Raw genomic sequence first — 21,056 nt, 5'->3', positions numbered from 1 at the left:
TTTGAAAGGGGCTTGGTGTGTTAAACTAACATTTGTCTCAACTAAAGTTGTGAGAAGCTATTCCTTGGTATAAGGATCAGTTCTATGCTTCTCAACCTAGTAAATAAAGTGTAAATCTCTTTATTTTTTCCATTGTCGTTGAGTTCTCAGTTAATTAGTAATTTATTTCCTGCTTTAATTAACTATTTCTTTTCCATTTTAAAAGCTCTTAAACCTTAACGGTTGTGTTCTCCCTTAAACAGGAGTTGAAGAGGCACAAAGCTGTGGTGTGGTCTTAGAGCCTCTAACTCTAAGCCAGAGGCACCTCAAAAGTCCAGTCACTATTACTCTGAAATGCACTATGAGCAGCTGGAATGCAGTGCATGCTGGGAGCTTTCATACACAGAGCTGGATACTGCGGAGCACACTGTCAGGACTGTCAGTCCAAGAGACTTCATTGTTTCAGCAATTTGTAAAATCCCTCCAAGCACAAGGGCTACACATGGTAAGGATTGTGTCTGTTCAAAATAGCAACTCTCATTTAGCTGTGAAGAGCTAACTAGTTTTCAATATTTATTTGTCACATTTATGACTCATTCTACTTGTTGAGCGTTCAGTAGTACATGTATCACTTTTTCCAGGGGATATCTTGTATTAGCCAGAGTTGCACCTTGCAAAACCTCAGATATAGAGCTGAATCAGATATTTTGGCACCATTCTCTAGTCCAGGGATTATACTGTGGTCTGTGAACTGCTAGTGATCCAAGACCTTCATTCAGGTAGTGTGTGGTGTATCTATAAAAATACATTTACATATCCTACAGCATCTAGCACAGAGTGCATTACCCTTTCCACAACAGACAGAAAAGTCATTAAGTGATTTACTAAGATTCTGAACAGTTTTCAAGTGGTCCATGTTTTCTGGTCTATGCACTACAAATACTGAGGGTTGTTCTGAATACTGAATAGTGTTTCCTTTCTGAGCAAAGGTAGAGCTGCCTACATGATATATATATATTTTTCTTCCTTACCTTTTTAAAAGGTTGCTGAAGTGTCTCCATCTGGGGCCTATTGTCCCTGTACTGGGATTTTCTCTCCCACCTCGAATAGCACTGCGGTTCTTTCTTTACTCTGTGCCGAGAGAGCACCAGAAGTTGAGAGAGCCTTCCTTCAAACAACTCTAGAAGGGAATCTTTCGAAAGAGGAGTCTAGCCTTCCAGAAATCGTGAGCAGCGTGATAAATCAAGTTGGTGATGACTTTGATCTGGCAAATTCTGGTACGTTTACATGTTTGCTTGCTTAGAACTTTCCAGCGAACCTCACCCATATTGTTTCATCTGCTGAGGAATCCTCAGGCCTGCTGTGCCTCTTGTTTTGTTTTATATATTTATTTAGATTTGTAGCCTACCTTTCAATCAACTGGTTTACAATGGATTATAACCACACATAATAGACACACAACTTTTCAGCCCTCAATTCTCTCTGGCTGGAGCCAAGGCACACTTCCTTCAGCTGTTCAGTTGGAGCTAAGTGATTTCCAGGAGAGTGTGGGTGGGGAGAGAGCAAGCTCCCTACAGCTGCTCCTTCTCTGGTCAGTGGATGGGGCCAGAGTGGTCTTCCCCTTGCCATGATGTTTTTCCTGGGTGGAAGGGGATGCAGTCTCCCAATGGCCCTTGGTCCCATAGTTCCAACAGAAATCAACCAGAGTTGCTTCCCTTCAGTGCTCCACTACCAGTGCCCTACCTGAATTGAGAAACATGCCCTTAAAACATAACCCACCTTCTCTTGCAGCTGCACATTGCAGAGGAAAGTTGGTAACGAGGAGAAAGGCATCTTTAATCAGAACTTCTCATTGAGAAACCCCAGATAACCATCCAAGAAACTCCAGTGTTTGCTGTAATATAGCTTTAAAGCCATTGATCTAAAACAGCGATGCCCTGCCTGTTTAAAGCAGTTTTGTGTATCTAATGTCTATGGTGTGTTTTTGGGGGTGGGGTGTTTGAATCTTTGCTCTGGTTAGTTTGCTATAGACCCATCCATATTGTTGGAAAGTAGAATTGTATGCAGATGACTTGGAAAATAAGCTCTTTTGAACTCTGGGGGATTAATTTCTAAGTAAATGAAATAAAATACCACCTTGAAGTATTGTTTTTAAAGAAAAGTATGGTGTAATAAGGGAGGGACGCAGGTGGCGCTGTGGGTAAAAGCCTCAGCACCTAGGGCTTGCCGATCGAAAGGTCGGCGGTTCGAATCCCTGCGGCGGGGTGCGCTCCCGTTGTTCGGTCCCAGCGCCTGCCAACCTAGCAGTTCGAAAGCACCCCTGGGTGCAAGTAGATAAATAGGGACCGCTTACTAGCGGGAAGGTAAACAGCGTTTCCGTGTGCGGCTCTGGCTCTGGCCAGAACAGCGATGTCACGCTGGCCACGTGACCCGGAAGTGTCTCCGGACAGCGCTGGCCCCCGGCCTCTTGAGTGAGATGGGCGCACCAACCCCAGAGTCTGGCAAGACTGGCCCGTACAGGCAGGGGTACCTTTACCTTTATGGTGTAATAAATAGTTAAATAACTAAATAAACGTGCATAACATTTGCAGCAACTTCATTCCTAAATGTGGGATAGACTGCGGCCGATATCATTCTTGGATGCTTTTATTCTGTCTTTGCAGACCCAGCAGAAACTCTGATTCCAGAGTGGGCACAGCAGGAGCTGTCCTGCACCCACCCCTGGAGTCCTGCTGTGATTGAAGGCTGGTACTCTTTCTCAAACCTCTGTGGAGCAAGTTCTCACTTGATGGAATCATTCAGGTGATTCTTTTTTGCTTTGCCTTCAAAGCCAGTTTAATTTTGGGAAGAGCAGATCTGTGATGTGGAGGATTCTATAATCAGCCTTACAAAATATACAGTTGTACCTTGGAAGCTGAATGGAATCCATTCCAGAAGTCTGTTCGACTTCCAAAACGTTTGGCTTCCAAGGCGCAGCTTCCAATTGGCTGCAGTTCAGCTTCCAAAAGAACGTTCACAAACCAGAACACTCCCGGGTTTGCGGTGTTCGGGAGCCAAAACGTTCAACTGCTAAGGCGTTCATCAACCAACGTATTACTGTATTTGCATTGGCTATGCCTTATCAGTTTTTTTCTTCTTCACATGGTCTTTCCATGTTAAATAAATGCAAAATTAGCATTATATAATCCTAAGCATCTATTAAAGCCTGGGCGACAGACAACATGAAGGCTTCTTAGTGAGGATCAAAACACATAGATTATTTTCTGTGTTACAGTTACGTTGTTATAGCTTGTCTCAGTGGTTTTGAAATGAATACCTAGTTTTGAGTGGTGAAATAGACCTACTCAGTAAACAGTCCCTTTACTGCCTGGTTCGATGGGTGAGGGTACAGATATATGAGGGAGGTTCTGATGACAACTTCTTCAGGCTGAGGGAGGGTTCTTATGAGAAATGGTCCCATCCCATTTTTGCCTTGGGTTATGGCATCAAGATTGCAGGGAGTCGGAGTGGGGGGAAACATAAGGCTTTTATTGTGCCTGCTCCCTGGCAAAAACTCTTCAAAGTTCCCCAGTGGCACTTGGCTGATAAGAATGGGGCTTGGGTACCTGGGTACGGGTGTCCGGTTAATTTTTTCAAAGTCTAACATGAGCTTAATAAATGACAATGCAGCAGCCTAGACTGAATTAGCAAGCATTCCATGAAGGTGGTCCCAACCTCGTTGTAGAGACTGAGCTATGAAGTAATGAGCAAAAATAATATTTACTCAGTAATACAGACCAAATTTAAAATTGAATAAAAAATATACGGTTTTCAGAGCTTCACATTTCAACATGAATGAATATGTCCTATTCAGACAAGAGTTTGGCCTCGGGTCTAGAATGACTAGGAAGACTTGCAGAGTTCAGCGGAGCTAGTTAGACATGCTACATATTGCAAGCTTTCAACTGTAGTGGAAAGGAAAATCTTTGCCTTTGCTGTCAAAATAAGATTTATAAACAGAAGCAATCTTTCCCTACACAGGTTGCTGCAGGCAGGGTCTTCTGCTGAGGAAAAGGAGGCTCCAAATCATGAAAGGGAACTTACCCACTGTCTGTCTGAATTTTACCAGAAGAAAGCCTCTGGCATCTCTACTACATCCCAACAGCGGGATCACAGGAAGAGACGTATGCACATTCCACTGTCACTTGTCCACCCTCTGTTCCATTCTTCAAGATAGCTGTCTCTCTTGTGCTTTAATAAACACACTGCTTCTACTTGATTTTTTAAAAAGCTCTGCTTTATATGCATGTGGTATTCTTTTCTTCTGTTGGATGTGGTTCACTATGATTTCTCTAACTCCAAGTTATGCCTGTGTCTATTGATTTGAGCAGGCGGAGTTCCCCGGACTCCCGTTAGGCAAAAAATGAAGACCATGCCTCGCTCCCTTCAAATGCTAAACGCTGCAAGGCTGAATGTAAAGGCTCAAAAGTTCCAGCCAGATGGAGAGATGCCAGTCAGTGAGAATGTTTCCCAAAAGCTATTACCGAGAAGATTGAATGATAAAGTGGAAGAAAGGGGGGAAGCAAAGAAAACCAAGATAGGTATGTACAAGATAAAGTCCTCTGCCTGCCCTGTCTCTTGGAGAGTGCAGAGAGGCTTTGTAGGAGAAGCAATGGATTTTGCAATGGATTTGGAAGTAGAGGGGGAAGAAAAATGTTTAGGATATTCTGGCTATAAGAGCCTGAGTAGAAGGCACTGTTCTAAATGTAGTAGAATTGTGGAGTATTTCTTGCTACTGGTGGCACCAGTATGGGGACTACTGCAATCTGTGAGCCAAGGTATAAGAAACCTGCAATGGTAGAATTGCTTTTTTATTGCTCCCTCATTGGAAAAAGCATTTATGACAGAACGTTCTTTCACGTGTGGTGGACCTGTAAAAGGGTAAAAGAGTATAGGGAAATAATTTATAATGCATTTGAAAAAATGTTTAAAAGCACCTTTCAAAAAAAAAAACAACCAGAGTCTTTTTTGTTGGGGATAATTCAGACTGAAATTCCCAAGTGTCATAAAAGGTTATTTATGTATGCCACTACTGCAGCCCATGTTTTGTTAGCCCAAAATGGAAAACGAGCGAGGTCCCAACCAAAGAAGAATGGCAGCTTAAACTGATGGAATATGTGCAGCTTGCGGACCTAACATACAGAATAAGAGAACAAGAAGAACATGAATTTAGAAAAGATTGGAAAATGTTTATTGACTATATGGGGGGAAATTGTGTACACTTGAAAACACTGACAGCATTAAGAAATATTCAACAGTGTAAACAAGTTTTGATGGAAGTAATAATGGAATACTGAATGGTTTAGTTTATATAAAATCTGCAGGGATTTATGCTGTGTAAAATGAAGCATGGAAAGAAAAGAAGGGAATTCACTTATGTTTTAAGGTTGTATAAAAATACTTTTTTTAAAAATGGAGAAAGCATTTATGGTTGCCTACCCTGTAGGTAGTCCACACGGTGTCTTCCCACTGTGGTCATACTTGAATTCCCTTAGCCCCAGCCAGCATGGCCCAGTGGTTGGGGTAATGGAAGTTGAAGTCCCTTCTACACCTGAAGGACACCATGTGGCTACCCCTGGCCATTCCTTTCTTTTACCTACAAGAGCTATGTGTTTCAAATAATCCTTTAGCACTATTCTTTAAGTGTTTGATTGCATGAACTGTTCATGGCAAGTTCTTTATCCCCCCCCCCCACACACACACTTTGGTTTACCTATGTGTGCATTTGTTTTGTAGGCTTCAGGACTGAGGAGGAGATGCTTTCTTTTATATCTACAAACTACCAGAAGGCGGTGACAAGCGGAGAGAATTTGTTTGCGTATGCCCAGGAGACGGTGGCAGCTGTTAATGCGTTGCAGAAATCAAATGAGGTAGGGTAGCTAGACATGCCTGTTTTTCCATTTAAATATAAACGTATCGTAAGGGTTTTGGGGGTAGGGAGAATGTACAACAGGTTCTTAAAACATGAGGTGATTTCATTGCCATTTTAGAGTTGGAATGGAAATGGAAGAAAATGCTGGATATTCAGGCAGCAGCACCAATGAGGCCTTTCTTTACAGATCTCTGTGTGCCTGCAATGAGCAAATCTTTGTGGGATACAGATGTCTTTTGCTGTAAAACATACAATCCACTGACCTCTTTTGGCAACATGCTTTGGGGAAATTTTGCTGTGTTTTTTTCTTTCCTTTTTTGCCGGTTTGCATTCCTCCCTCCCGCCCCTCTAGTAATCAAAACAAGGAATGTGTTCTAGCTCAGTCCTAGATTATTCATCCAGAGCAGGGTTTTGGAATCTGTTGCTCGGCTACAACTCACATCAGCACCAACCAGTATGGCACACGGTTGGTGGAGATGGGATCTGTGATCCGCCAACATCTGCAGGGTCAAAGGTTCCCCACCCTAATCCAGAGCAATAAATTGCAGGAATTGTGCTTCAAGCACAGTAGCAACATTCCCAGTGTTGGGATATATTTCCTGGTGAGAATCAGTGTGTTTGCTAAGGTCAAATTAGATGACATGTTAAATGCATGGCTGCGCTTAATGTCTCATCTGGTTTGGTGCTAAATCTTGCCAGCAGTGGCAAATAAACATTTTTGTGTTGTACATGCCCATTTCTTAATAAATCAATTAAAAACTTTTAATCCTTGAACCTAGTTGTTTGTCCATTGCTATTTGAGTTTACATGCTGGGTGTAACTGCACTGAACCTAGGAAATACTTTAAAAAACTGAAGTTGGTAGGAAGCCTGAAGGTAAAGATCCAGTGTTAACATTTTATATCCTAACACAAAACCCCCTAGAAGTCTTAACCCTGTTGCTCCTGAATGTCTCCTTGACACTGATCATTCTGTCTGCTCAAATATTTCATTTTGCCCTTGCAATTATACAGTTCAGCTATTATTTCATTGCATTGCTTCTAAAGTTGCTGTCTGTCCTCGGAGCGTTACATGCTTTCTGATTTTAAATCTACAGGCAGCTGGTGTGGATACAATCCGAAGCAATCTCCTGAAAACCAGCAAAGCCCTCCGTCAGCAGCTTGGCAACGATCCTGATAAGGAAATCAAAGTCAGAGAGTACGAGACGCTATTACTTTCCCAGATAGGTTGTTCTGATAATTGTGGAATAGATTGCTGTAGTGCTGAAGAGATTGCCTTACCAAATTCTCTTGTGCAGTAGTGGAGGAATTCACTAGTGAACGCTTTCCTACAAAAATAACAATTACCCTTTGTTTTAATTTTCAAGGATAGCTTTGTGTGGTGGTGTGTACCATCTAGATAATATGCTGAATGTGTAAACAACCTTGCAAAATCACTTTATGTTAATTGTTTTACAATGTTTGTATACTGCTTTTGATAAGCAGATATCACCCTTGCACTAACAAACTTGAATACCAGTCAATATCCATGGTATCTTAACAATAACGTGTGGCTCCTTGCTCATCTTTTTGGAAGATGGTGGCAGCAAGGAAGGCACTGGGTGGAAACATTTGTAGCTCTTCCTGCTGCTAATGTTGCTACTACAGTGGTACCTCGGGTTACATACGCTTCAGGTTGCATACGCTTCAGGTTACAGACTCCGCTAACCCAGAAATAGTGCTTCAGATTAAGAACTTTGCTTCAGGATGAGAACATAAATCGTGCTCCGGTGGCGCAGCAGCAGCAGGAGACCTCATTAGCTTAAGTGGTGCTTCAGGTTAAGAACAATTTCAGGTTAAGAGCAGACCTCTGCAACGAACTTAACCCGAGGTACCACTGTACTCTCAGCAGGTGATATAAAATTAGCAGCAGGGCATACCTTCTCTTCCATTCATATTTCCCTCTCCCTCTCTTTAATAGGTGTCAGCTTCAGGTCTATCTGCGCCTTGAAATGTGCCTGCAGTGCCCTTCTTTGCAAAACAGCACAGATGGGATGGAACAGCTTGTGGAAGAGGTAGATGAACAAGCCTTGCCTCTGGGTTCCAGAAGTTGTGAAATCTTCACATCTCAGTTGTTGTTGAGCAGCAACTATGGTCTTGGTGACCTGGCCAGCATATAACATGGAACCAAACAATAGCTTAGCACAAATGAACAAAAGTGCTGCTTCCTGGTGTGAAGATCACTGCCATTGCACTCTTCCCCTGGTCTTGCTGCTGCTGGACTTTGCAGGGATAAGCTGTTGTTTGTCTCGGGGTTAATGTCCAAACCTGGGCTCGTGGTTTATCTCATTCCAGACAAGTCACAAGCTTGTAACCAAAGTTTGTTCTTAGTGTACCACTCTTCGTTTGTCTGTTAGGTTTGGGATGCACTGCTAATTTAAACATTGACGTAACCATGCCAATCGATTAAACATGTCAGTTGACATGTTTAATTGGAGATAAGTCATTGTTAACATTTGTTAAAGACTATTTTGCATGAAAAAGAAAGTGAATTAATTAAATTTGGATTTGAGGGATGAGGATAAGGTTTGTTTTTTAGAAAGTGGCTTTGTTGGGTTTTATATTGGAGTAGATGAAGTGAAGATTGTTTATATATAGCTGACAGACGAAGTCCTCTACCTTCTGATTTATTTATTTTTTAAAAACTATTTTCTATTTCTTTTCCTTTATTTCTCTCTTTCTCTTTCTTTATTCCTTTCTCCCCTTCCCTCGCCACTTCTCTTTATGTTTTTTATTGTAAGATTTAAGTCTTAGTTTGGACAAAAGGAGGGAAAAAATGATACTAAGTTTTTTATTTTTCTTCATAAGCCTCGATAAAATGTATTCAAACAAACATTGACTGGATCGCATGGGTCTAGGAAAGGAGCACAACAGCCATAGTGTTCACTCCAGGAACCTGCATGTTTGCTCATTTGTGCTTAAGTCAAGGTTTAGCTTTGTGTTATATCTGAACAAAGGTCAATGAGGCCATAGTGGAAACAGCAGAACTGCACATTTGTTTGTTCACGCTAAATCATGCTTTGGCCTGGCATTACATGTGAACTGGCCTGCTATCATTAACCCTTGACCAATTTTTTGCCACTCAATTTGCTTGCAGATGACAGAGATGCTGCGGATTTTGTGTTTGACTGAAGACCCAGGATACCTCGCCAGGTTTTTGGAAGAAGTTGTAGAAACGTAAGTGCACTTGTGTGCTGACTAATTTTATTCATTCATTTACAAACCGATGAGTGGAGCAGGGAAGGCTGAACAAATTCTGTTATGCAGAGGACTTGAGAGCTGCATGACTATTAATGCAGAACATTAGCTAAAGAGCTGGTTGTCTGAATTGCCAGTATTTTATGTTTACCATTCTTAGGCTCATTGCAGCCTTCCTGAACCAGAATTAAAACAAAATTGACTGTATTTCAACTTCTCACTATTTAAATAGCTGGGGATGTTTCAAATTAAGTTTAGGGTGTGTTTTTTCTTCTCTAGCTGCTACAAATTTATTTGGGGTTGCATCCAACGTTAGTCTTACTCAGAGTAGGTCCACTGAAATTAAGAGACATGACCAATTTAGGCCCATGAATTTCACTGAGTTTAATCTAAATAATACTTTGGTTTCTTTTGGTTGATGTTTGTTTGAAGTTTCCAAATATAGACCAGAGTACTTGGGCAGTACTGTTACTTGATAGAGTGTAGTAAATTTGTTTATTCACTTGTAAGCATATTTATATACCATCAATTCATTAGAGATATCAGAGCAGTGTGTAACAAATCTGTAGGTGGTATATTGCTTTATTTCACTGGTTAAGATTTCTACTCATCGATTTCAATTGGCCCTACTTTTGAGCAAACATACAGAAGATCTCAGGTGGCACAATGGGTCAGTGTGTCTGGCTCTTAGCCAGAAGGTTGGTGGTTCGAGCCCACCCAGGGGGTTGGACTAGATGACCCTCAGGGTCCCTTCCAACTCTATGGTTCTATGATTCTAAGATTGCACTGTTAATCCACTGAAGGCAGAAGAAGTATTTTGGTTGCTCAGCTGGATACTTGGTTGTGTGAAAACTTCCTGGCTGGGCTAAATTGTCAAATGAAGGAAACATAACTCAGTTGGGAAAGGGGGATGATTGGGCTGGTAGTGAGTGAACATGCCTTCTGATTGATTTATTTTTATGCCAGATTTGTATGCTTTCCATTATTGCCACAACCACCCCTCTTCTTCAACTGAAACCATAGGCTTAAAAGCAAGAGCTTGCAAGTTTAATAATAAAGTCGGGTGCAGAATCTGGTAACAAAATCTCACAGAGGTTAGAGTCTTTGGTAAGTAGCTTGTCTGATGCATGCTTGTGTTACAATGTCTCTGTAGGTACCTGGAATCTATGCCAAAGACCCTTGGGGATTTGTACTACAGCCTGGGGACACAGATTCCCCCAAAGCTGGCCTCTGTCCTGCCAGCAGACTTCTTCAGTGACGATTCCCTCAGTCAGGAGAGCCAAACCCCATCCCTGCCTCCTTCTGCATCCTCAGTTCCTGTTTCCAGAACAGCTTCCTTAAGTACCGATGCAGAACAACTGGAAGAACTACGCACCAGATCTGCCAAGAAAAGGTGATTGCAAGGCGTAAATGGCATTGAATTAAAATTAGATTGGGTTGCAATTTCTTTCTGAATAAGGAAATTCCTTCTGAGGTTTATCAAAGGAGATTGCAAACATTTCAAAGGTGGGTCCATGTGGGCTTCCTGTTGGTGTTAGATTACCTTGAGGGCAGCGTGGGAGAATGTCACTTCGTGTTAAAAACAATGAACCTTCCTTCAAGGTGACCGCATGAAAAGCCTCAACTTTTTTTAAAAATTGTTTGCTCAAGATTTTACTTTGTACTTCTAGAAAGAATACGCTGGCCAGACACCGGAGTGTAACAGAAGCATCACAGAACTTGCGCCAAATAGAGATTCCTCAAGTACCCAGAAACCGTACTAGGAAGGTAATGCCCCCCCCCCCCGGCAATATCTTTCTGGAAAACCAGAAAATGCATGTAGCAGCTGTAAAACTCCTGCATCTCTATGCCTGTTTGAATAGCCTTTCTGAAATTCAGTTGTTAAACACCTTTATATGGAAAGCTGTTGCACTAATTTAGTTTTCACTGGAACGAAGGGAAGTCCTTTTCTAAATAAATGGATTTCAGTTTCCGGCATTATATTTTCCCCATTTCAGTGGTGCCCGAAAGACGAACGCCTCGCAAGATGGAAAACCCGCTAGACGAAAGGGTTTTCCGTTTTGGAGGCGCTTTGCAAAACGAATTTCCCTATGGGCTTGCTTCGCAAGACGAAATGTCTTGCGAGTTCCTGCAGGTTTTTCCCTCTTTTTTCCCCCTTTTCCTAAGCCGCTTATCAGCTGATCCGCTAAAACGCTAATAGCGCTAATCTGCTAAGCTGTCAATGGCCTTGCTTCGCAAGATGAAAAAACCGCTATACAAAGAGCCTCACGGAACGGATTAATTTCGTCTTGCGAGGCACCACTGTACCTATAAATAGATGTAATCTTGAAATCATTCTAATACTATATTCTAATAATTTAGGACAGCTCTCATGTGTGCCTTGATGTGAAATCAGTACCATCTGTACAGAAAGTGGCAGTGCAAGGTAAGCTGCTTCTTCCTTCCTTATTAGAGAACTAGATGGTAGGGATGTGATCTGATTCAGATTAACCCCTTGGAGGGATTTCAGGCTTGTCAAGAGGTGAAGCAAGAGGTCTGTATAAAGTGGCATTTATCCACCTACTCGTGGACCTATTAGTTTGCAATTTGGTGAGTTTCTTCCCCAGAGGCATCTCTCCTGTCCTCAATTTTCAGACCAATTGCCCACAATACACTAGGAGAAATTCAATTATTCCTTTTTTTTAATCCATCCCAAAACTGTAACCACTAAAGCTGACTTTCTCAAATTTGGCACAGTGCTTGCCCTTTATTGGTTTATTTAAAGAATATCCATATATATGTTTTAAAAGCTTTGTCCAGGCTTATGAGGATGGAAATAATTTTATATTTACCAAACTTTTGATCCAACAATAAGTGCCATGAAATGTGTATTTATTGCCAGAGTCCCTAGTGTCTATCAATAGTAATCCAGAATGTATCACTGAATTCAGGTTGTGCATTGTGAAGTATAAATGCTGTGTAAAATCTTGCTGGAATCTGAGGAGAGAAGCAATTCGTATTTCCACTGCGTTCAACAGGATATGTGATTCAATTCAGCAGCGATGCATTTGGGCTCTGTGTGATTCATATTCTGGATCTTCTTAATTTCTTGAGAGTTAGATCCAATGGTAATCCTACTCAGAGTAGAGCCACTGAAATTGATGGACATGACTAACTAAGCCCATTAATTTCAATGGGTCTACTTAGGATAGAATTTAGTTGGATACAACCTAGCATCTCTCTTTTGGTTCTCTGTGTGTCCAGGATTTAAAACAAAGAAAAAATATTTAAGTATGAAAAAAATTAATCTGACTGTTTATATGAGTTCTTGGATTTTGAACTGCACAAAAAGATCATATTTTCTCCAGAGTGTTTTGTCTTGTGAACAGCAATAAAAACTTCTTTTGGCTTTTTGATGCTTCCAGAAGTGACAAAGGTACGAAGGAACCTCTTCAATGAAGAAATGCTTCCTCCAGGCAAAAGATCCCTATCAAAGATTCCTCGAAGCCAGTCTGTATCAGCTGTAGAAGGTTTAAAAAACAGGCGGAAACGAGCTAAGGAGTGTGCAAGAGGTGAGAGGTTAGATAGATAGGTAATTTATTATGGTCGGAGACCAGTTTATAAAACACTCTTGCAGTACAGTCACAGAAGGAAAACAAGCAATTAAAACAATGTACAACAATAAATTTAAAAACAATGTACAACTATAAACTACCGCAGGGAGCTGACCCAGAGTCACCCATAGAACCGAGTTTGGGGATTTTCTTAACTAGTTTGAGATGAGAGATGGTCTGCCCCTACAGATTTGTACACAGGATCTGGTGACCATCCAGGGTGTCTTCCGATCTTTGCCTAACAGGAGAAGGTTGAATTTTTGCTTTTCCAGGAGGTCAGCGAGCCTCAACAGTAGGGGATCAGTGGTCTTGCTACGTGCCTCTTCATAAAAGGGACATCTAAAGAACAGGTGCTCTGGGCTTCCTATCTCCCCCAATGAACAGGCGCAAAGTCTCTGAGCTTATGGGACTTTTTTAAAGGCTCCTTCCAGGACCGGCGAGGGCAGAGCTGGGCTTCTGGCCAGTGTAAAGGCCCTTCTTGCATTTTTAGATATGAGAAAGAAGAGATATGCTGCCAGGGCAGCTATATCTCTCCAATTTCTCCAATTTTATAGTCGGGGCACCTTGAGCAGTCCCGTTGTCTCTCGGTGTCAATGACTCTAGGTGAGAGGTTACTTACCGTATTTTTCGCCCTATAGGACGCACTTTTTCCCCTCCAAAAATGAAGGGGAAATGTGTGTGCGTCCTATGGGGCGAATGTAGGCTTTCGCTGAAGCCTGGAGAGCGAGAGGCGTCGGTGCGCACCGACACCTCTCGCTCTCCAGGCTCCAGGAAGCTATCCGCAAGCCTTGCGTGCCCAGGGGAACTTCTCCCGGGCGCGCACTGCTTGCGGGCAGCAGCCGGTAGCACGGGGCGCCCTCCGGAGTACACCCCGTGCTTCGCGCAGGTGTCCGCAAGCCTTGCGCGCCCGGGGGAACTCCCTCCGGCGCGCAGGGCTTGCGGGCGGCAGCGCAGAGCACAGTGCGCCCTTTGGAGGACGCCCCGTGCTTCGCGCAGGTGTCCGCAGCCTGCCGCCCGGCGGGTGGGCGGGGCGCCCTGAAGCAGAGTGCGCCGGACAGACATCCGCAGCGTGGGGAGCCCTGCAGGAGTTCCCCGCAGGGCTCCCCATGCTGCGGATAGCAGCTTGCCGCCCGGTGCGCGTGGTGCCCTGAAGCAGGGCGCCCCGCGCGCAGGACAGACATCGGCCAGCCCCACAAGCTCGGGGGACAGCGGGGAGGCGCAGCGCCGCCATCCCACTGTTCCCCGACCTGGTTTTGGGGGGAAAACAAAGGGAAAAAAATTTTCTTTTATTCCCCCCCCCCCCAAAAAAAAGTAGGTGCGTCCTATGGGACGGAGCATCCTATGGGACGAAAAATACGGTAAATGAGTGCTTTGCTGTACAGGCAGCAACTGTTGTGCGTGCGTCCCATCTGTGTGCAACACATTCATTGCTCCAAACCCAGAAGTGACCCAAAAACATCACAAAAGGGGATGAGGCATGGGCAGAACAGGGTGTTTGCAGGCTTTTTCAATAGTGTTTCAGAAGTACACAATTTCACTTAAATGTGTGGTGCCTTGGAATGTAACTCCCACTGCTTGTCTTGGCTTATGTAGGGCAAAAGGAGTAAGTGGGAAAGTATGGAACACCAGGGAAGGTGTCTACTATGGAAGGGATTAAGTGAATGAGGAGTCAAGAGGACTTCCCACCCCAGAGAGTCAAAGGGTATTTGGGAAGTGATGAGAAGGGAAAAACTTGGGGGGGGGGGGAGCTGAAGCTGTTTGCAATCTGAAAAAGTATTTCCTTCTAAACTTCAAACCTTAAATATGTTATCCTCACCTGGCTTACACAACACAAGTCATTGTGCAGACTTGCTACCTTACGATAATTATTCTTTGGTCTTTTTCAGATAATCTCAAACTGCTGACCAAGAGTGTGGCAGAAACACCGTTGCACAAGCAGATCTCCAGGCGGCTGCTGCACAAGCAGATTAAAGGCCGGTGAGTGAAGGCACCAGATTCACTGATCAAGCAACTTACTGTTTTTGGTAGAAAATGGAACTTTTTTGGGTAGCTTTCTGCACTTGGCTGTCCTTTGTCATTGTGCTTGAACTTCTAAAAGCGGTGTTTCCTTCATAGGAATTCAGACCCTGGATCTGAAGTTGGCATTGTAGAAGAATCTCCTGAAAAAGCCATACCATGTAGGTATTGATTTTATGTGACCTTTTTATTTGCATGTTTGGGGAGCTCTGGCTCCTTTGGCTGTAGCTTAAATTCACTTGTTAACAGAGCAGAAGGTGGCAAGAATTCCATTTTTTTTCCCCTTTTCATTTTTATCCTACCTTTTGTTCAAGGAGTTCTGGACAGTTTACAGTGAGTATGGGGAACATGTTGGATTCCAACATCAGTCACAGCCATCCAGCATGGCCAGTGGTAGTCCAGCAATATCTGGGAAGATCACTGGTTCTCCCTCCATTTTATCATCTCAACACTCGGACATGACTGAATGACTAAACAACAACAACAAAATGCTGAGTTGCAGCACCAGTTCTTAGGTTCCCCTTTATTGGTCGCACTGACTTGGTACTATATGGCTGTGAGTTTAAAGACAAACCTTGTTTCTCCCACATACAAACCCAAAGGTGGATTAAGAAGAAGTCCACGGATCAAGCAACTTTTACAGGATAGAGCAGTCTCTGGTTCCTTCTACTGCTCTCAACCCAGCAAGAAGAGTGTACAGCAAATGCAGTCGGAAGCACAAGATGTACAAGACAATTTAACAGGTATGGAAGCAAGCAAGAGATTGCTTTTGGTTCCAGGGATTGATTACAAGATTGGCTTGAAAACACATGAGAGTTCAGTCAGAGGCAAAGTAGATGCTGCTTTATTTTACCTGAGTGTTCCTACTGTGCTATTTGCGCTACCTGCAACTTTTCTATTGTTTATTTGTCTGGGAGATTTTGTACTTTTCTTCTAATGCTTGTTTGATGTTGTACTGTCATGAAAAACTCTATAAATAAAAGGTCTTTTTAAAGACAAAATAGACGTTAATATACACCTGCTGGATGTTCAAGCTCCCTTATGTTTCTCCATCAAAACAAATTGATTACCCAATAATAATAATAAATGATAGATACTCGTTTCTCAAACAGACTGATTTTCACACAAAATCAGCAACACACAACAACATGTGGTGAGCTTGCTATATCCTTTCTTTCAGAATATAGAAGGGAGAGGTAAGCAAGCCTCCTTGGGTAGGGTATTCCACAGGTACAGTACCACAACCTAAAACTACTCTCCCCATATTTCCTGGGAGGCGGACAGCCCCACTTCTCAGTGGTAGATGGATTGGTACAGAAAATGACTGTCTATCTAACAGTCACCTGGGTCCTACCCCTACTTTCATTCATTCCTTCTGCAGGTCTCCTAGTCCGCTAGTGATATTCATATGTCTGCTATAAGTAAAGTTGTACCTCGGGTTAAGAACTTCATTCTGGAGGTCCGTTCTTAACCTGAAACTGTTCTTAACCTGAGGTACCACTTTAGCTAATAGGGCCTCCCGCTGCCGCCGCCGAGCAATTTCTGTTCTCATCCTGAAGCAAAGACCCGAGGTACTATTTCTGGGTTAGCAGAGTCTGTAACCTGAAGCGTCTGTAACCCAAGACACCACTGTACATGATAGAGGGCAATTTGAAGCAGATAGTAAAAGGGAGGTCTAACCTGTCCCTGCATGCTAACGTGTCCCTCCAGTTGCAGTTGTAGGAGATACCTGCCACTTCTTGTTGTAGCTGCTGAAAGTAATTATTCCACTTTGTCACCACAGAGACCAAGGTTTGTATGGCACGGTCTCAGTGTAGCAAGTCAGACATCTACAAGTTGAAAATACATTTAGTCAGATATCTACAAGTTGGAAATGTTTGGTTTGTAGTTACTAATTAGTTCATGCCAATGTGGGTAGCCAGGAACATGCTGCCTTAAAAGCTTGCTGACACTTAAAAGCAGCTGACACTTGTGTGGACTGTTTGCTATCTTTTTGTTTTACAGGCTTGGCATCTCCTCTTATGAAAAAAGCCATCCAGTCCCCAAAGAGCCTTCTCTTTGGAGCAGTTCTTGATGTGTTCGGTTCTGAAGGGATGGACTCACCCAGAACAAGAAGAAAAGCTTTAGCCTCCAGTGAGCTTGTTTATCAGGTAAAATTGTTGCCTTATGTTTCTTTCCATACCTACTTATCTAGTCTACATGCCTTCTTAATTTCCCACTACTAGTGTACAGCCTTAATATGTAATGTCAATAGTTAATACATAAGTGATTTTGTAAGTAGAAATGATATTAAGCTCAATATGTAGTCTGTTCTGTTACTGTAGTCCTAGACAAAAGCAGTTACTCATTTTCACTCTCCTTCCACAGACACCAAGGAAAGCATCTCTTCGGTCTTCCCTGAAGCTCTTAAGTCCCCCTAATAACACACCGAGAAGAACTTTTCTGGAGAATCTACAGCAGACCCCCCAAAAGAGCCAAGCCCCAAAGCATAGTGCAGCCAAAAGTTTGGGAAATCTCTTCTCACCTTGTAGACAGAAGAGCAAGTCCTTGCCTGAAGCCACTGAAAAGAAAGGGGATTGTTTTGCACACACGGCTCTGATGAAGGAAATCTTTTCTTCCCCACACAAGGCAGCACAGCTGAACTCTTCTGGAAAGCAGGCAGGGGATGAGGGGCCTGATGATGTATTTGCTTCGCCTGCAAGTGGTTCCTGTTCGGCAGCTGCTCTGCTCTCTCCATTGCCATCAAATTCACCAGGAACGTGGCTCTCACAACTGCAGTCCCCACGGCGCTCCTTGAGAGTTGCCTGGAGAATTGCTTCTCCAGCTTCTGTTCAGAAACAGCCTCTTGAAGCAGAACTTACAGAGCCACTTTCAGCATTGGAGCTGGACTCTCCGGTGTCAGAAGTGACACCTGCGGTATTCAGAGGCAGACTTTCAGAACCGTCTTCAAGTCCAAAGAACACCAAGCTTAGTGAAACCTTTTCCCCACCTGGTGATCCTGTTTTGATGCCCGATGTTAACTCATTGCCATATAGCCCACCCCCAAATGCCATAGCGACATCCACACTTTCTCCTGCTGGGACTTGGGATCTGCGCAGGAAATCTTGTACTCCCCAAAAGACTCCTTTGAAACACCAGAGGGTCACAAACATGTACCCAGCCAAAGCCCTCCAGTCGCCTGCCTGCCTGCCTGCCGAGCAGCATCCATGCTATACCAACTTGAATCTTTCTGCTAAAACCAAAGCAGAGAGCACCCCCTCTGTGAAGAGACGTGGAGTGAGGACTCCCAGTAAGAGGAGGGGGTTAGAAAGGCACCTGCCTCCTGAGCTCTCCACAAAGGACCACATGCTTCTCCCAGATGCTGTGGTTCTGTGCGAGCGCCTAGATGCTTCCTCTCTAACCAGTGTGTTCGCCACTGGCAGTTCTGAAGCAGAAGGTGGCCCAGGTACAGTTTTGCCAGGGGAGAAGGCAGTCAGTCTGCAGCCTCTGCTCCTCCAGAGCCCTCCTGCGTGTGACCAGGCCTCCTTGCCTGAAACCCCAAAGTCTGGTTCGAGTGCCTATTCACTGCGTCACACCCCAGACAGAAGGCAGCGGGAGGCTGCAGCGCGGCTGGGGAAGCCCGAGAAGGGGGCAACATTCAGCACACCTAGGACTGCTCACACTCTGCCTCTTGCAACGAGCCCACGAACTTACGAGATTGAGCTCGAGATGCAAGCTTCTGGCCTGCCCAAGCTCCGAATTAAAAGGGTTGGCTCTGGGCCAGCTTTGGATCCTCAGTCTCATTTGAAGTCTGGAAAGCCCAAAGGAGATGAAAGCGATCTTGCTGCAGGGGATCTTTCCGTGACCTGGTGCGGCAGGCACTCTGGGAAACTGGAAACCGTCTCCATCTCGCCATCTTGTAATCGATCCGCTCACAGTACCCCTGCGAAGTTTGGGGGCGGGGGGCAGACCTATATATGTCAGTCGTACACTCCAACTCATTGCACCCCCAACTCCACTTCCCCATCCCAGGGCAATGTAGGCCTTCCATGGACCCCTTCTCCAAAGCATAAAGGGAAAGTGACCCCTGAAGCAATCAAGGACTGGCCGCGAAGGAAAAGGGCCACTGTGGGCTGCAGCAAAAGCGAGAGGCATGTGGAGGTGGCTGGGGAAACTAGAGCTTCCGACCTTCTTGGCGTCAATAAAGCACTGCCTTTGGGGGACTTTGAACTTGAAGGCATCTGTAGGCTTGAGGACCAGTCGCCTTGCAGCGATGCAGAGCCCAGTGGAGACGAGAGCACCTGCAGAGGGACCCCTGGCCTTAAGTTCAAAAAAAGGCCCTTTGGCCATATGTCTCCTGAGGAGGAAGTCAGCCAGGAAGTGAAAAAAAGGCACTGTGCAAAGAGAGGCAACCCAAACACGGCAGTGTATGCAGCCGAACTGCTGAGTACAGGAAAAGGTGTAGCATCCTTAAACAAGACAATACTGGAAGAGCAAGAGGAGGTCTTCAGCATTTCAGGTAATTTTGGACTGAAATTCAGCTACAGTGAAAAGGAAGAGTAGAGGATACAAACAGAGAAAAGGCTCCTTTGCATCTTTCCACACATACCTTTATTGCTCTAGAATTACCCTCTGGCCAGCCCTACCAACACACCAAGCATGGCTCAGTCTTTAAAAAATCCCAGCTGCAGGAACCATTCAACAGTGTACCTGCTTGGTTGTGGCATGGTAGATCCAAAGGTCATGCCTTTGAGAAGGGCCTTGAATCAAAACTTAATCTCTTCCAGCTCTGTTTTTATGAACTTTCAACTTACTTACTACTGTCTTTTTTTAATTAATACTTCCACTATTATGCCAAATTTATACAGCACCATTAATCTGCATTGCAATTTACAGGGTTAACAAACAAGTCTAATTGCTTTCCTAATGAGCTAGTGGTATTTCTTTCCCCCCAGCAGTTTGGGAGCAACACACATCTTGTGTCAAGGGCTATCAGTGGATCAGATGTTTTTAAGATGCAGTCCTATGCACACTTCATTGGAAGTAGACTCCATCGAGCATAGTGGGACTTATGAGTAAATTTGCATAGGATTGTTCTGTTAATTAAAGGCAGATAACTAAACAGTCAATTTGCATATTACCAAAATGTCGACCAGTCGTTTAGGTATGTCTTAACTTTCCTTCAGTATTTTAGAATTTAGTAAACAGAAGGTTGCACTTACATGCTCAAAGGAAGGATCAAGCTGTAGTTGATTAATCTATTCACCTTAACCCAAGCCCTGTTTTTGCCATTTTGCACATATGAATACTACATAGCTACCAGAAGTGTTGGAACCTCCGACCGGGGTTTGTGTCTAATATCTTTTGTCACGTCTCCTAGGTATGACTCCACCAACGTCTTCAGGGAAGAGCACAATCTCTGCTACTGGACTTCGGGCACTGACGCAGTCCCCGCTGCTCTATCAAGGCCACACCACATCCCTGAGGAAATGGTCCACAGGTAAATGCAGTTTATTTGAACCCCTGAGTGGTGTTTCAAAAGAAGCCTGAACTGCAAAGAGCCAAATTGCCCACACATATATAGTCCAATGGTTCTTGTAAGACCTTCCTGTAGCAATAAAATACCCAGTTCCCTTTATAGCCTTCATGTCCTGTTCTGTGAGAACCTATTCTTAAACTGCTTTGGGTTCTTTCACCATCTATTCGATATTTTGCTCTCTCACAGAAAGTTGCTGTTCCACGGAGGGAAATAGCTGACTTACAACTGCTTGCCTCTCCTGTCTATGCCTGCCAGTATTTTTCATATTATTGCTTTCCTCCACAGGAGACAACAGTGATGCATTTGGAGCTGCAGCTGAAGACCTTTCCCCCTTTCACAGTACAACCATGAGACAACATTCCATCAGGAGGACCTACTCCCGGAAAAGGCTGCTCAGCTGAGCCTGGGGAAAAGATGGTGAAAATACTTGGGAGCCTGATGACAAAGCCATTTTGGATGACTTTAAAACCAAAATGAAGATAATATTGCCAGCCACAATGGAAGCACCTCTTGCTCATGAACTCACAGTTGTGTTCTGTGAGGAAAAGCTGTACTGTCTCCATATAAATTTAAGCTATGAGCGTGTCATCATAGGGCTCTTCCCAGGGTTTAAGCACTAAAGGATATAAATGATGGGTGAAACTGACTGCTTTTAAAAAGTACTTTTGTAAAATAAATTAATATGATAAGTTGCTTTTATGGTACTGAAAGAATGTTCTTTATTTGTGCTAGCTAAATACTAGGGAACTGAATATCTTTTATGCACCACACAAAAAGCAATTTCACATCTTCCTTGCCATGAAA

The 21,056-nt window shown here is 43.7% G+C and overlaps 1 protein-coding gene across 5 annotated transcripts in view; it reads left to right on the top strand.

Moving 5' to 3' along the window:
* The window catches only part of TICRR (TOPBP1 interacting checkpoint and replication regulator), a 41,772-nt gene extending 20,818 nt beyond the window's left edge, over nucleotides 1-20,954 (top strand). For all 5 annotated transcript variants that reach the window (XM_083712396.1, XM_083712395.1, XM_083712397.1 and 2 more), the window contains 20 exons: nucleotides 243-484; nucleotides 1,022-1,256; nucleotides 2,643-2,781; nucleotides 4,000-4,142; nucleotides 4,350-4,559; nucleotides 5,755-5,888; nucleotides 6,986-7,086; nucleotides 7,849-7,942; nucleotides 9,025-9,104; nucleotides 10,279-10,518; nucleotides 10,796-10,892; nucleotides 11,487-11,550; nucleotides 12,530-12,676; nucleotides 14,605-14,695; nucleotides 14,834-14,895; nucleotides 15,337-15,477; nucleotides 16,739-16,884; nucleotides 17,102-19,232; nucleotides 20,094-20,213; nucleotides 20,538-20,954. In XM_083712396.1, the coding sequence (XP_083568522.1) occupies nucleotides 243-484; nucleotides 1,022-1,256; nucleotides 2,643-2,781; nucleotides 4,000-4,142; nucleotides 4,350-4,559; nucleotides 5,755-5,888; nucleotides 6,986-7,086; nucleotides 7,849-7,942; nucleotides 9,025-9,104; nucleotides 10,279-10,518; nucleotides 10,796-10,892; nucleotides 11,487-11,550; nucleotides 12,530-12,676; nucleotides 14,605-14,695; nucleotides 14,834-14,895; nucleotides 15,337-15,477; nucleotides 16,739-16,884; nucleotides 17,102-19,232; nucleotides 20,094-20,213; nucleotides 20,538-20,653 (4,733 nt within the window). In that variant the 3' untranslated portion in view covers nucleotides 20,654-20,954. The remainder of the gene's footprint in view (nucleotides 1-242; nucleotides 485-1,021; nucleotides 1,257-2,642; nucleotides 2,782-3,999; nucleotides 4,143-4,349; nucleotides 4,560-5,754; nucleotides 5,889-6,985; nucleotides 7,087-7,848; nucleotides 7,943-9,024; nucleotides 9,105-10,278; nucleotides 10,519-10,795; nucleotides 10,893-11,486; nucleotides 11,551-12,529; nucleotides 12,677-14,604; nucleotides 14,696-14,833; nucleotides 14,896-15,336; nucleotides 15,478-16,738; nucleotides 16,885-17,101; nucleotides 19,233-20,093; nucleotides 20,214-20,537) is intronic.
* The last annotated feature ends 102 nt before the right edge of the window (nucleotides 20,955-21,056 follow it).

This window comes from Podarcis gaigeae (genome assembly GCF_964106915.1).
Source record: "Podarcis gaigeae genome assembly, chromosome: 14".
Classification (NCBI taxonomy): Eukaryota; Metazoa; Chordata; class Lepidosauria; order Squamata; family Lacertidae; genus Podarcis; species Podarcis gaigeae.
Note: the sequence above shows the minus strand (reverse complement) of the source record. Positions and strands in the feature narration are given on the sequence as shown.